This window comes from Tupaia chinensis, unplaced genomic scaffold, assembly GCF_000334495.1.
Source record: "Tupaia chinensis unplaced genomic scaffold, TupChi_1.0 Scaffold144346_1, whole genome shotgun sequence".
Taxonomy (NCBI): Eukaryota; Metazoa; Chordata; class Mammalia; order Scandentia; family Tupaiidae; genus Tupaia; species Tupaia belangeri.
In genome coordinates this window covers 1,384,079-1,395,615 of record NW_006204205.1, presented here as the reverse complement: position 1 = coordinate 1,395,615, position 11,537 = coordinate 1,384,079, and the positions used below count along the sequence as shown (strand labels likewise).

The following is an 11,537-nucleotide window of genomic DNA, read 5'->3' as shown; positions in this document are numbered from 1 at the left end:
AACTGGGGTCGGCCATGTGGAGTCCAGTGCCCTTAACCACTATACCATCTGCTGGCCCCTCTAATACAGTTTCTCATTAAAATAGCAAAAGTAGATAGGATTGTGCTGTAAACTAAATTGGTGCTATGAATGGGTCACAGAAGTAATTTGTCTTTTGGAAGGAGAGTGCACTGGTGTCCCATAGAACTTAGGAAGAGTATTCATGCGTGACAACCTGGATAGTGCTAACTAATCCAATTTATATTGTATACTTCCAGGAATAATTTCACATAATTCAGTCAAGAACTTGTTAAGAGAAATTGGTCTTTTAACATTTAGTCTTTGACCCTTTTTTGAAGTTATTTTTGAGAGACACTATTTTTTAAAAGTAATTGTTTATTTACTTTTATTTATTATTATAATATTAATTTGGATAGAGAGAGAGAGAGAGAGAAAGAAAGCAAGCCACCAGGTTCAGGACTTGAACCGTGCTCGGCCACTTGGGAGGCCAGCACCTTAACCTCCACGCCACCTGCTGGCCCAGAGACACCAATTTTTGATAGGCTCTTGCCAAGGTTGGATCCAGCCTTCCAGCTTGATGTTTAGGTTTGGCTGGTAACTGAACCCAGATACCTCATGTGGCCTCAGCCTCCAACCAGCAGTGCTTTCAGTATGATCCATAGCAGCTGAGCTTGGCCTTTGACTTCTAGGTATGTTAATAGAGCCATATGATTTTAGAACAAGAAGGATGTTGAGATCATCTGTGAAATGTCCATACTTTATAGATGAGGATTCAGAGAGTTGGAGATCTATCACTAATTACTAGCAGTACCAGGGTCGAAATTCTTGCCTCCTCACATACATACATTTTATATCTGTGTGTGTGTGTGTGTGTGTGTGTGTGTGTGTGTAATGTACAATTATTTAAATTAATGTAAACTTTAAAAGCGTATCTATTAGGCTAACTCCATGGTCTGGTGGTTGAGGCAGTTGGATTCCACATTTCCACATGGCTGACCATGCAGTTGAGTTTGCACCTTACAACTGGAGAAACATGCCTTTGGCATGTACACGCATGCCCAAAATCCTGAAAGGAGGAAGAGATGGAGGAGAAGGGATTGTGGTGTGACCCTTCCTTATGGGGATTGGTTTCTCTTCTTCCTCTCTCTGTTTTGCTGTCTCTGATGAGCACATGCACCAGCAAAAGAAAAAGTTAGCTATGTTCTTTCACATGAGAGGGCACCCCACAGGGTCTCACCATCTCATGATCTCCCTCCCCCCACCTTCCAGCCAGTCAGGATTCCTGGATGTACCTGGCATGTTTAGTTCAACTCAGGATTGGAATCCTGGGCCTTCCATGTAGCTCTGGCCTCATGTGGCAGCCCTCCACCACCCGCATCACTGTGGCTGAGTCTTGCCTCCTCATCTTCATGTTAAGCCCTTCCACAGCTCCATTCTGTCCATCTTACCCTTAGATTTGTGCTGTCTTTGAAAAATTAGATTTTTTTTTAAATTATAGACTTAAATTTTATTTTATATATTATTTTAAGAGAGATTTTTGCTATGGGGCGCATAGACTCACTGGTAAGACAGAGACAGACAGTGAGAAGTCATCTCTCACCACTGGGGTGGGGGATGGCCGTACTGCAGTCTCTTCTTCCATATTCTTCTCTCAGGATCTTGGGCATGCATGTGCGCCCGGCCTGAATTTAAGCTGCCGAGTCCAGGACTTAAACTGTGGTCAACTGTGGCAGTTGAGCAATGTAACCAGTATGCCATGTGCTGGTCCCGGTTTTATTTATTTCTTTTAAAATTGATTTTATTTAGGACCAGCAGTTGATGTAATAACTGTCACTGGACTCCCATGTAGTCAGCCACGGTTCAAGTCCTGGACCCGGTGGCTTGAAATTCATGCTGGGCATGTGCGCATGTGTGTCCAAGATCCCGAGAGGACAGTGAAGGAGAAGGGATTGTCATGTGGCCATCTCCCCTGTGGGGGGGTGATTTCTTGTTTTCTGTCTTTCTGGTGAGCACACGCACCCTATAGCAAAAACCTTTCCAAAAAAATTTATTTATTTTTTAATGGAACTTGATCTTTTTCTTTTTTTTTTTTTAAAGAATTATTTACCTTTATTTATTTATTCATTCATTTATTTTAATTTGACCAGAGCTAGGGAAACGGCAGTTAGAGTAATGGCTATGTCGCTGGACTCCAATGTAGTCGACCGTGGTTCGTGTCCCGGACCCGGTGGCTTAAAACTCAGGCCGGGCGCGTGTGCGTGCGTGCCCAAGATCCCGAGAGGAGAATGGAGGAGAAGGGATTGCGGCGTGACCATCCCCCCTGGGGGGTGATTTCTCGCTTTCTGTCTCTATGTCTCTCTCTGTCTGTCTGGCGAGCGCACGCGCCCTACAGTGAAAATCTCTCAAAAAAAAAAAAAATTTGACCAGAGATAGATACAGAGAGAAAGCAAGCAACCAGGTCTGGGACTTAAACCATGGTTAGCCATGTGGGAATGTCTGGCATCCCAACCACCATGGCACCTGCTGGTCCCCTTATTTATTTAATTATTTTTAAAATTTGACAGAGAGAGAGAGCGAGTGAGCAAGTGAGTGAGCGAGAAAGCCAGAAGGCAAGTCGCCAGAAGGCAAGTCACCAGTGTGGGGACTTGAACCCTGGTTAACCATGTGGAAGTCCAGTGCCTCAACCACCACTCCACCTGCTGGTCTGTTTTTTTCCTTTTAAAATTGCCTAAGGGTGCTGGTCAGAGAGAGAAAAAAAGAAAGAGGGAGAAAGCACCCCAGGGACATGGTATGCCACCATCTCTTCTCCCTTTTGTCAGGATTTGGGACACATATGCTCAGTGTATTTCCCAGCTGCTGGCATCAGGGCTTGAATTCCATGGTTGCCCACATGAGATCTGGCTTCCCTTAACCACTAGGCTATGGGACCAGTCCACTTGATTCTTGTTTAGTTGATTTTGACAGTTAACTGCCTTCAATAATAGTAATAATGGACTTCTTTCAATGTACAATGGAATTATAATCTGAAAGAGTAGCTCCTCACGGTCATTGAATAAATGAAAAATGTTCCCCTTTCAGGCGTTCCAGAAGTAGAGAGAGAGACCGAAGCCGAGAGCGAAGAAGATCTCGTAGTCGAGACAGGAGACGTTCAAGAAGTAGAAGTCGGGGCCGGCGATCTCGATCCTCCAGTCCTGGCAATAAAAGCAAGAAAGCTGAGAATAGGTAATGTTACTGGATTGGATTATGTTGGGAACTGGCTCTCTTATGCTTTCCTCTTTTTTTTAACCTTTAAATTATCTTTATAATTAATTGCTGAATTTGGCTCCTACTGTAAACTGTTGGCAAAATTTTATTTTACTAAGTTATGTTTATAATTCACTTGGAACATGCTAGATTCTGTTATTTATTTATTTATTTATTTGAGTTTTTTTGCTAAAGTTCATGTGCATTCACCAGAGACAGACAGACAGACAGAGGGACAGAAAACAAGAAATCACCCCCCAGAGGGGATGGCCATGTTACAGTCTCTCCTCCATTCTCTTGGATTTTGGGCACGCACACACACGTGCTTGATATGTTTAAAGGCGCTGGGTCTGGGATTTGAAGTGCGGTCAACTACATGGGAGTTGAGCGATATAACTGCTCTGTCCTCTGCTGGTCCCTGTATTATTATTTTTTTCTAAAGAATTATTTTATTTAGGGGCTAGCAGTTGGCATGGTGGTTAAGGCACTGGACACGCCCACGTGGCGAACCCTGGTTCGAGTCCTGGACCTGGTGCCTTGCTTTCTCACTTTCCCTCTCTCTGTCTCTCTCTAATAAAATTAAAATGAATGAATGAATAGATAAAAAGTAAATAAAATAATTCTTTTTTAAAATTATCATTTAAAAAAATAATTACTTATTTTATTTATTCATTCATTTATTTTTTAGTTTGAGCAGAGAGAGACAGAGGGTGATAATGAGAGAGAGAGAGAGGAAGTGAGAAAGCAAGCCACCAGATTCAGGACTTGAACCCTGATCGGCCATGTGGGAGTGTCCAGCGCCTTAACCACCACGCTACCTGCTGGTCCCCAAAATTATCATTATTTTTTTTTAAAGTTGGCCAGAGAGAAACAGAGAGAGAAAGGAAGGAAAGAAAGAAGGAAGGAAAAAAAAGAAAATAATTTTTTTCTAAAAAAAGAAATGCACATAATGAACAAGTTGGGTTTATTCCAGGAATAAAAGGTTCATTTAACATTAAAAAAAATCAGTCTGTAATTTTCTGTATCAATAAGGAGAATAGTAGTAATTATACAAATAGGTTCAGGAAAAACATTAAATTCAACATTTATTTACGTTTAAAACTTCTTAGCAAGGACCATCAGGTCCTTGGTGGTTAAGGCACTGGACTCCCACATGGCAGAACATGTTTTGAGGCCCGGACCTGGCAGTTTACTTTCTCTCTCGGTCTCCCTGTTTCTAGTGAGCTAATGTACTCTATAGCAAGGGCTATTCTTTTAAAAAAGCCTTCTTAGCGGATGGAAATATAAGGATTTTTTTTTTTTTAAGAGAGAGTTTGCTGTAGAGCGTGCTGTGTGCTTGCCAGAGAAACACAGAGAGAGACAGAAAGCGAGAAATCAGGCCCCAGTGGTGATGGCCATTCTGCAGTCCCTTCTCCATTCTTCTCTCGGGATTTTGGGCATGCATGCACACGTGCTTGGTGTGAGTTTTAAGACACTGGGTTCAGGGACCAGCAGTTAGGGTAATGACTATGTCGCTGGACTCCCACGTAGTCGGCTGCAGTTTGAGTCCCGGACCCGGTGGCTTGAACTCACAACAGGCGCGTGTGCATGCGTGCCCAAGATCCCGAGAGGAGAATGGAGGAGAAGGGATTGCGGTGTGGCCATCCCCCTTGGGGGGTGATTTATCGTTTTCTGTCTCTCTGTCTGTCTCTCTGTTTGTCTGGCGAGCGCATGCGCCCTATAGCCAAAACCTCTCCAAAAAAAAAAAAAAAAAGACACTGGATTCAGGACTTGAACTGTGGTCTACTATGTGTGAGCCCAGTGACGTAACCATTAAGTCATCCACTGGTCTTTAGAAGGACATTTTAAAGATTTATTTATTTAATTTTATTCATTCATTTATCTTAATTTGACTAGAAAGAGAGACAGATAGAGACAGAAAGCAAGCCACCAGGTCTGGGACTTGAACCGTGGTTGGCCCTGTGAGAGTGTCCAATGCCTTAACCACCATTCCACCTGTTGGATCACTCCCATGGCTGACCATTGTACAAGTCCAGGACCTGGCGGTTTGCTTTCTCACTTTCCTTCTCTCTCACTCTGTCCCTCTCTGGTCAAAATAAAAGTAAATAAATAAATAAAGTTAAATGAAATAATTACAAAACAGGTATGGAACACATGAACATAATCGTGAAGAACAAGTTTAGCAGACTTGCTCTACCAAGTCTATTACAACTTGTCCTAAAATTAGAGAAATTGAGACAATATGGAATTTGTATAGGGCTAGATAATAGATTGATGGACCTTTATAAAGAGAACCCAGAAAGAAATCCACACATATGTTGATTTGATAGATAAGAGAGATTATACTGCAGTCATTGGGGGAAAGTTTTATTTTATTTTTTTATATATTTTTTGAAAGAGGTTTTTGCCAGAGCTGGTAGATGGCCTGGTGGTTAAGGGCACTAAACTCCCACATAGCCAACCATGGTTCAAGTCATGGATTTGTTGACTTGCTTTCTCATGGTCAAGTTAAAATAAATAAAGTTAAATAAAATAATTTTTAAAAAGTCTTAAAAACATAGGATATGTGTGTTTGCTGAAGAGTGGGAGAAGAAGACAGTGAAGGAAAAAGTGAGTAATCATCCCCCCCTCCCCCCCAGGGATTATGGCCATGCCACAATTCCTTCACTACCATTCTTTTCCTAGAATCTTGGATATGCATTCACCCACACCCAGCATGATTTTTTTTTTTTTTTTTCGGGGGGGCTTTTTTGCTATAGGGCGCATGTGCTCTCCAGAAAGACAGAGAGAGACAGAGATAGAAAGTGAGAAACCACTCCCCGGGGGGAGATGGCCACGCTGCAATCCCTTCTCCTCTATTCTCCTCTCAGGATCTTGGACATGTACACACACACACCTGATGTGAGTTCAAACCACCGGGTCCGGGACTTGAACCATGATCGACAACATGGGAGATCAGCGACATAGCCATTACACTAACTGCTGGTCCCCCAGCGTGATTTTGAAAAGGTCCAGGACACTAACTGCAGTCAGACGTGGGAGTCCAGTGGCGTAACCACTATGCCATCTGCTGGCCCCATGAAAAGTTTTTAATGTGTTCTAGGGACATAGCTATCTTCTACTTAAATGAAACCATCTACCTTATTCTATAGTCAAACCAATTCTAGACAGATGAAAGACCAAATTAGATTGTAGAATGGTAAATGTTTTAGAAATTCTGGAGAATATCTTCATTTTTATGTTTCTTAATCAAATCTGTGAGGATTTTTAATTTGTCAAAATTTTCAGTCATTAAAGGGAGGACCAGCAGATGGCTTAATGTTTTCCTCTCTGGACTCCTACATAGTTGACTGCAGTTCCAGTCCTGGTCCTGGTAGCTTAAAACTAATGCCAGGTGTGTGTTTGTGCATGGCAAAGATCCTGAGAAGAGACTGGAGAAGGGATTGTGTTGTGGTCATTCCCCCAAGTGGTGATTTCTCGCTTTCCCTGTGTCTCTGTATCTATGGTGAGCTTGCTTATGTGCCATTTAGCAAAATTTCTGTTTAAAAAAAATCATTAGGGGCCAGCAGGAGGCGTGATGATTAAGGTGCTGGGATTCCCATATGACTGACTGGTTCAGTCCTGGACCTGGCAGCTTGCTTTCTGTCTCTGTCTCTTTCTCTAGCAAAACTCATGTAAAACAATACTCGCGCCCGGCGTGAGTTTTAAGCCCTGGATCCGGGACGTGAACTACAGTCTACTACGTGGGAGTCCAGCGACATAGCTATTACGCTAACTGCTGGTCCCAAATTATTAAATTTTTTCAAAAAGAATCATTTGAGGATCCAGCAGTTGGCATAATGGCTATGTCTCTGGACACCCATGTATTCTACTGCGGTTCAAGTTCTGGACTTGGTTGCTTAAACTCATGCCAGGTGCATGTGTATCTGTGCCCAAGATCCCGAGCAGAGAATGGAGGAGAAGGGATTGCAGCATGGCCTTCCCTCCTGGGGGGTGATTTCTCGCTTTCGATCTCTGTTTCTCTCTGTTTTTCTGGTGAGCGCATGCACCTTATAGCAAAAACCTCTCTAAAAAAAGGGAAAAAGATTACCAGGAGGTGGCATGGTGGTTAAGACGTTGGATCCTCCCACATAACCGACCGCAGTTTGAGTCCTGGACCTGGTGGCTTGCTTTCTCACCTTCCCTCTCTTTCTGTTTGTGGCTCTCTGTAGTCAAATTAAAATAAATGAATGAATAAATTTAAAAAAAAATTTTAAAAAAACAGTGATTTATTTTTTGTTATTATTTTAGAGGTTTTGCCTTAGGGTGTGTGTGCTCGCCATACAGTGACAGAGACAGTGAGGGAGAGTGAGAAAGCTCTCCCTGGGACCAGCAGTTAGTGTAATGGCTATGTCGCTAAACTCCCATGTAGTCGACCACAGTTCGACTTAAACTCATGCCGGGCACATGTGCGTTTGTGCCCAAGGTCCTGAGAAAAGAATGGAGGAGAAGAAATTGCGACGTGGCCATCCCCCTCGGGGGTTGATTTCTCGCTTTCTGTCTCTCTGTCTCTCTGGCAAGTGCATGCACCCTGTATCAAAAAAAAACCTCTCCAAAAAAAAGAAATCTCCCCCCAAAGGGAGGACCACAGCACAATCTCTTCTCCTCCATTCTCCTTCTGGATTCTTGGGCATGCACACACAAGCCCCTAGTGTGAGTTTCAAGCTACCAGATCTGGGTTTTGAACTGTCATTGGCCATGAGAGAGTCCAGTAATGTAGCTGCCATATCATTTGTTGGACCTATTGTTGTTATTGTTATTTAAAGAATTATTTTAGTTAACTTCATTTATTTATTTACTTATTTTAATTTGATCAGAGAGGTACATAGTGTGGTGGGGGAGTGAGAAAGCCAGCCACCATGTCCTGGACTCGAACCGAGGTCGAGAGCCCATTGCCCTTAACTACCATACCACCTGCTGGTCCTATTATTACTATTTTTCAAAAATTTCTTCTCAAGGGCTGGCAGGTAGCTTGGAGCTTGGGGCACTGGATCCCACATGGCCTAGCATGGTTCAAGTCCTTGACCTGTTGTTGGCTTGGTTTCTCTCTCTCTCTCTCTCTTGCTCTGATCAAATTGAAAAACGATAATAATAAATAAAATTGAATAATTCTTTAAAAATATATTGTTCTTGGGCACATGTATTCACCAGAGAGAGAGGGAGAGAGAAGGGAAGTGAGGAAGCAAAATGCCAGGTTTGGGACTCGAAGTATGGTCAGCCATGTGGATGCCTTAACTACCATGCTACATGCTTTCTCCTCAAATTATTAAATTTTAACTATTTTATTTAAATTTTATCATTGTTTTTAATGATATATACAGATTTTCTCAGTCAAATTTCCTAATATTTTGTAATGTTTGCTATTTCAATGTCATGAGATTAATTTTTTTATTACATTTTCATGATGATTATTAGTGGAAAATGAAAATGTAATTCATGCTTGGAGAATTTTCTTTTAACCTAAAAAGTACAACACAAGTCAATAAAAGTATTTCAAAATAAATTTTTCTAAGTCTAAATGGATGATATTTCTCTCTCTGTTTTTTTTTTTTGAAAGGTCTAGGTCCAAAGAGAAAACAGAAGGTGGGGAGAGTTCTAAAGAGAAGAAAAAAGACAAAGATGATAAGGAGGATGAAAAAGAAAAAGATGCTGGCGTATGTCTACTAAAGAAATAATTACATAATGTCACATGTGTTTGTATGATGCCATATTCTTGGTTTGTTTTAAATGGTTTATGCCTAATTTTCCCCCTTTCTTTATGACAGAAAGCATGCGCGTAAGAGAATGTAAGTTCACCCTTGATATGGTCTTATCACACTGCATTCTCTGTTCCCCAGCCCCCACTTCCCATGATTCCGTGTGCCCTCTACGTGCCCAGTGTTTTTTCAGGCTGACTCAGGACCCAGGTTCAGTTGCCATTTTGCTTCCAGAATGGCAGGCTACTGGTATTGCTGCTGGTCCTCAGTGGCTAGGCCTGTGTGCTTTATTTAAAAAACTATTTATTGGGCTGGCAGGTTGTGTGGTTAAGGCGGCTGGACTCCCACATGGCTTACTGTGGTTCGAGTCTTAGACCTGGCAGCTTGCTTTCTCACTTTCTTTCTCTCTTTCTGTGTCTCTCTGGCGAACTTCAAAATATAAAAAATAAAAATAATGATAATGAATAAAATTAAATAATTCTTTTAAAAAATACTTTTAAAATTTACTGTAGGGTGTATATGCTGACTCAAAAGTGATAAGGAGGGAAAGTGAGAAGGCATTCTTCAGGGATGGGGGAATGGCCACTCTGCAGTCCTTCTCTGTTTGCGTCTTGGGACTTTGGGCACGCATCACATGTGCCTGGCATGTTTTTCAAGTCACTTGGTCTGGGACTCAAAACCGTAGGCTGTCAGGTGGGATCCAGCTCTTTAACCACCATGCCACCAGCTGGCCCCATATGCTTTATTTAAGAATTATTTTATTTAACTTTATTTATTTTATTTTAATTTGACTAGATAGGTGCTGAATGAGAGCCAGAGAGATGGAAAGTGAGAAAGCAAACCGTCAGGCCCCAGTACTCAACCTTAGTTGGCCACGTGGGAGTCCAGTGCCCTTAACCACCATGACACCTGCTGGCCCCACTTTATTTTTAAATAAATGATAATGGCTCTGTAAGATAAACAGGAAGACAAAATAATAATTGCCACCAGAATTGGGTCCAGGAACTGGACTGCTGTCAGCCATGTGGTAGTTCAGTGATGTAACTGCTATGCTATGTGCTAGTCCCTTTATTGTAGTTTTTGAACTTGCATGTTTTGCCCTTATCAGAATATATTACAGCTTCTTGTCTGTTTGTTTTTGAGTTCTGTTTTGCTTCTTTTTAAAAGTTTTCTCAGGGACTTGTTTGTTGAGCAGGGTATCTAAGAAAGGACTTAAGTCTGGGAATCATGTTTTTTAATCTAGTTTCTTAAGTTGAATGGGTGATCGTGAAAAATGCAAATAAACTTTTTGGGACTTATGTTTAGAGAACAGAGTTTATGATATACTTTTTAAAAAAAAAGATTTTTTAAATTTGAATTTATTATTATTACTATTTACCAGTTTGATCAGAGAGAGACAGAGAGTGGGACCGAGGGAGAGTGAGAAGGCAAGCCTCCAGGTCCAGGGCATGAGTCATGGTTGGCCATGTGGGAGTCCAGTGCCTTTAACCTCCACGCCTCCTGCCAGCCCCAGTTTATGATATACTTGTAAAGTATATCAGTTGAAAAGCAAAGTTTTTCTTTTGTTTAAGAAGCGAACTTATTTGTTTTTAAAATACAAACATAACCTTGTCTCCAAATATTTGCTTAGTCAGAAGTAATTCTGTGTAATCCCAAGTACCAAAAACATCTTTATTAAAGTTTTGCAATTTTTTTTTGGAGAGGTTTTTTGCTATAGGCCGCGTGCACTCTCCAGACAGAGAGAGACAGAAGAGACAGCGAGAAATCACCCCCCAGGGGGGATGGTCACGCCGCAATCCCTTTTCCTCCATTCTCCTCTAGGGATCTTGGGCACACAGGCAGACGCACGTGGGGTGAGTTTTAAGCCATCGGGTCCGGGACTCAAACCGCGGTCGACTATGTGGGAGTCCAGCGACATAGCCATTACGCTAACTGCTGGTTCCCTTGCAATGTATTTTTCATCTGTTTTCTTATATGTATGTTTCTATAAGTAGCTATAGTGAAAGCATATGTAAAATATTAATTCTTACAATGCTTGATCTTTGAAGTCCCTGGTTATGGCTATGAAGGTGATTTACTTTTTCTCTTTTGAATGTATTAACAGTATTTATTTATTTTTTTAGAGAGATTTTTTACATAGGGCACGTGTGCTCGGTGGAGAGACAAGAGGCAGACAGAAAGCAAGAAATCACCCCCTAGGGGGATGGCCGTGCTATAATCCTTTCTCCTCTCAGAATCTTGGGCATGTACACATACACGCGCCCGGCGTGTGGCGTGTGTTTTACACCTCTGGCTCCGGGACTCAGACTATGGTCAACCATGTGAAGTCCAGCAATGTAACCATTATTCCATCTTCTGGTCCCGATATTAATAATCTGATGAAATCTTTAGATTATGTCTGGGGACCAGCAGTTATCATAATGGCTATGTTGCTGGACTCCCATGTAATCGACCACAGTTCGAGTCTCGGACCCAGTGGCTTAAAAGTCACGCTGGGCACGTGTGCGTGCATGCCGAAGATCCCGAGAGGAGGAGGGATTGCAGCATGGCTAAGCCCCC

At 42.0% G+C, this 11,537-nt stretch overlaps 1 protein-coding gene across 1 annotated transcript in view; it reads left to right on the top strand.

Annotated features, from left to right (window-relative positions):
- The window catches only part of DDX46 (DEAD-box helicase 46), an 81,149-nt gene that overhangs the window by 12,083 nt on the left and 57,529 nt on the right, over positions 1–11,537 (top strand). The window contains exons 3-4 of the mRNA XM_014583589.2: positions 3,079–3,222; positions 8,840–8,936. Coding sequence (XP_014439075.1) covers positions 3,079–3,222; positions 8,840–8,936 — 241 coding nt within the window. The remainder of the gene's footprint in view (positions 1–3,078; positions 3,223–8,839; positions 8,937–11,537) is intronic.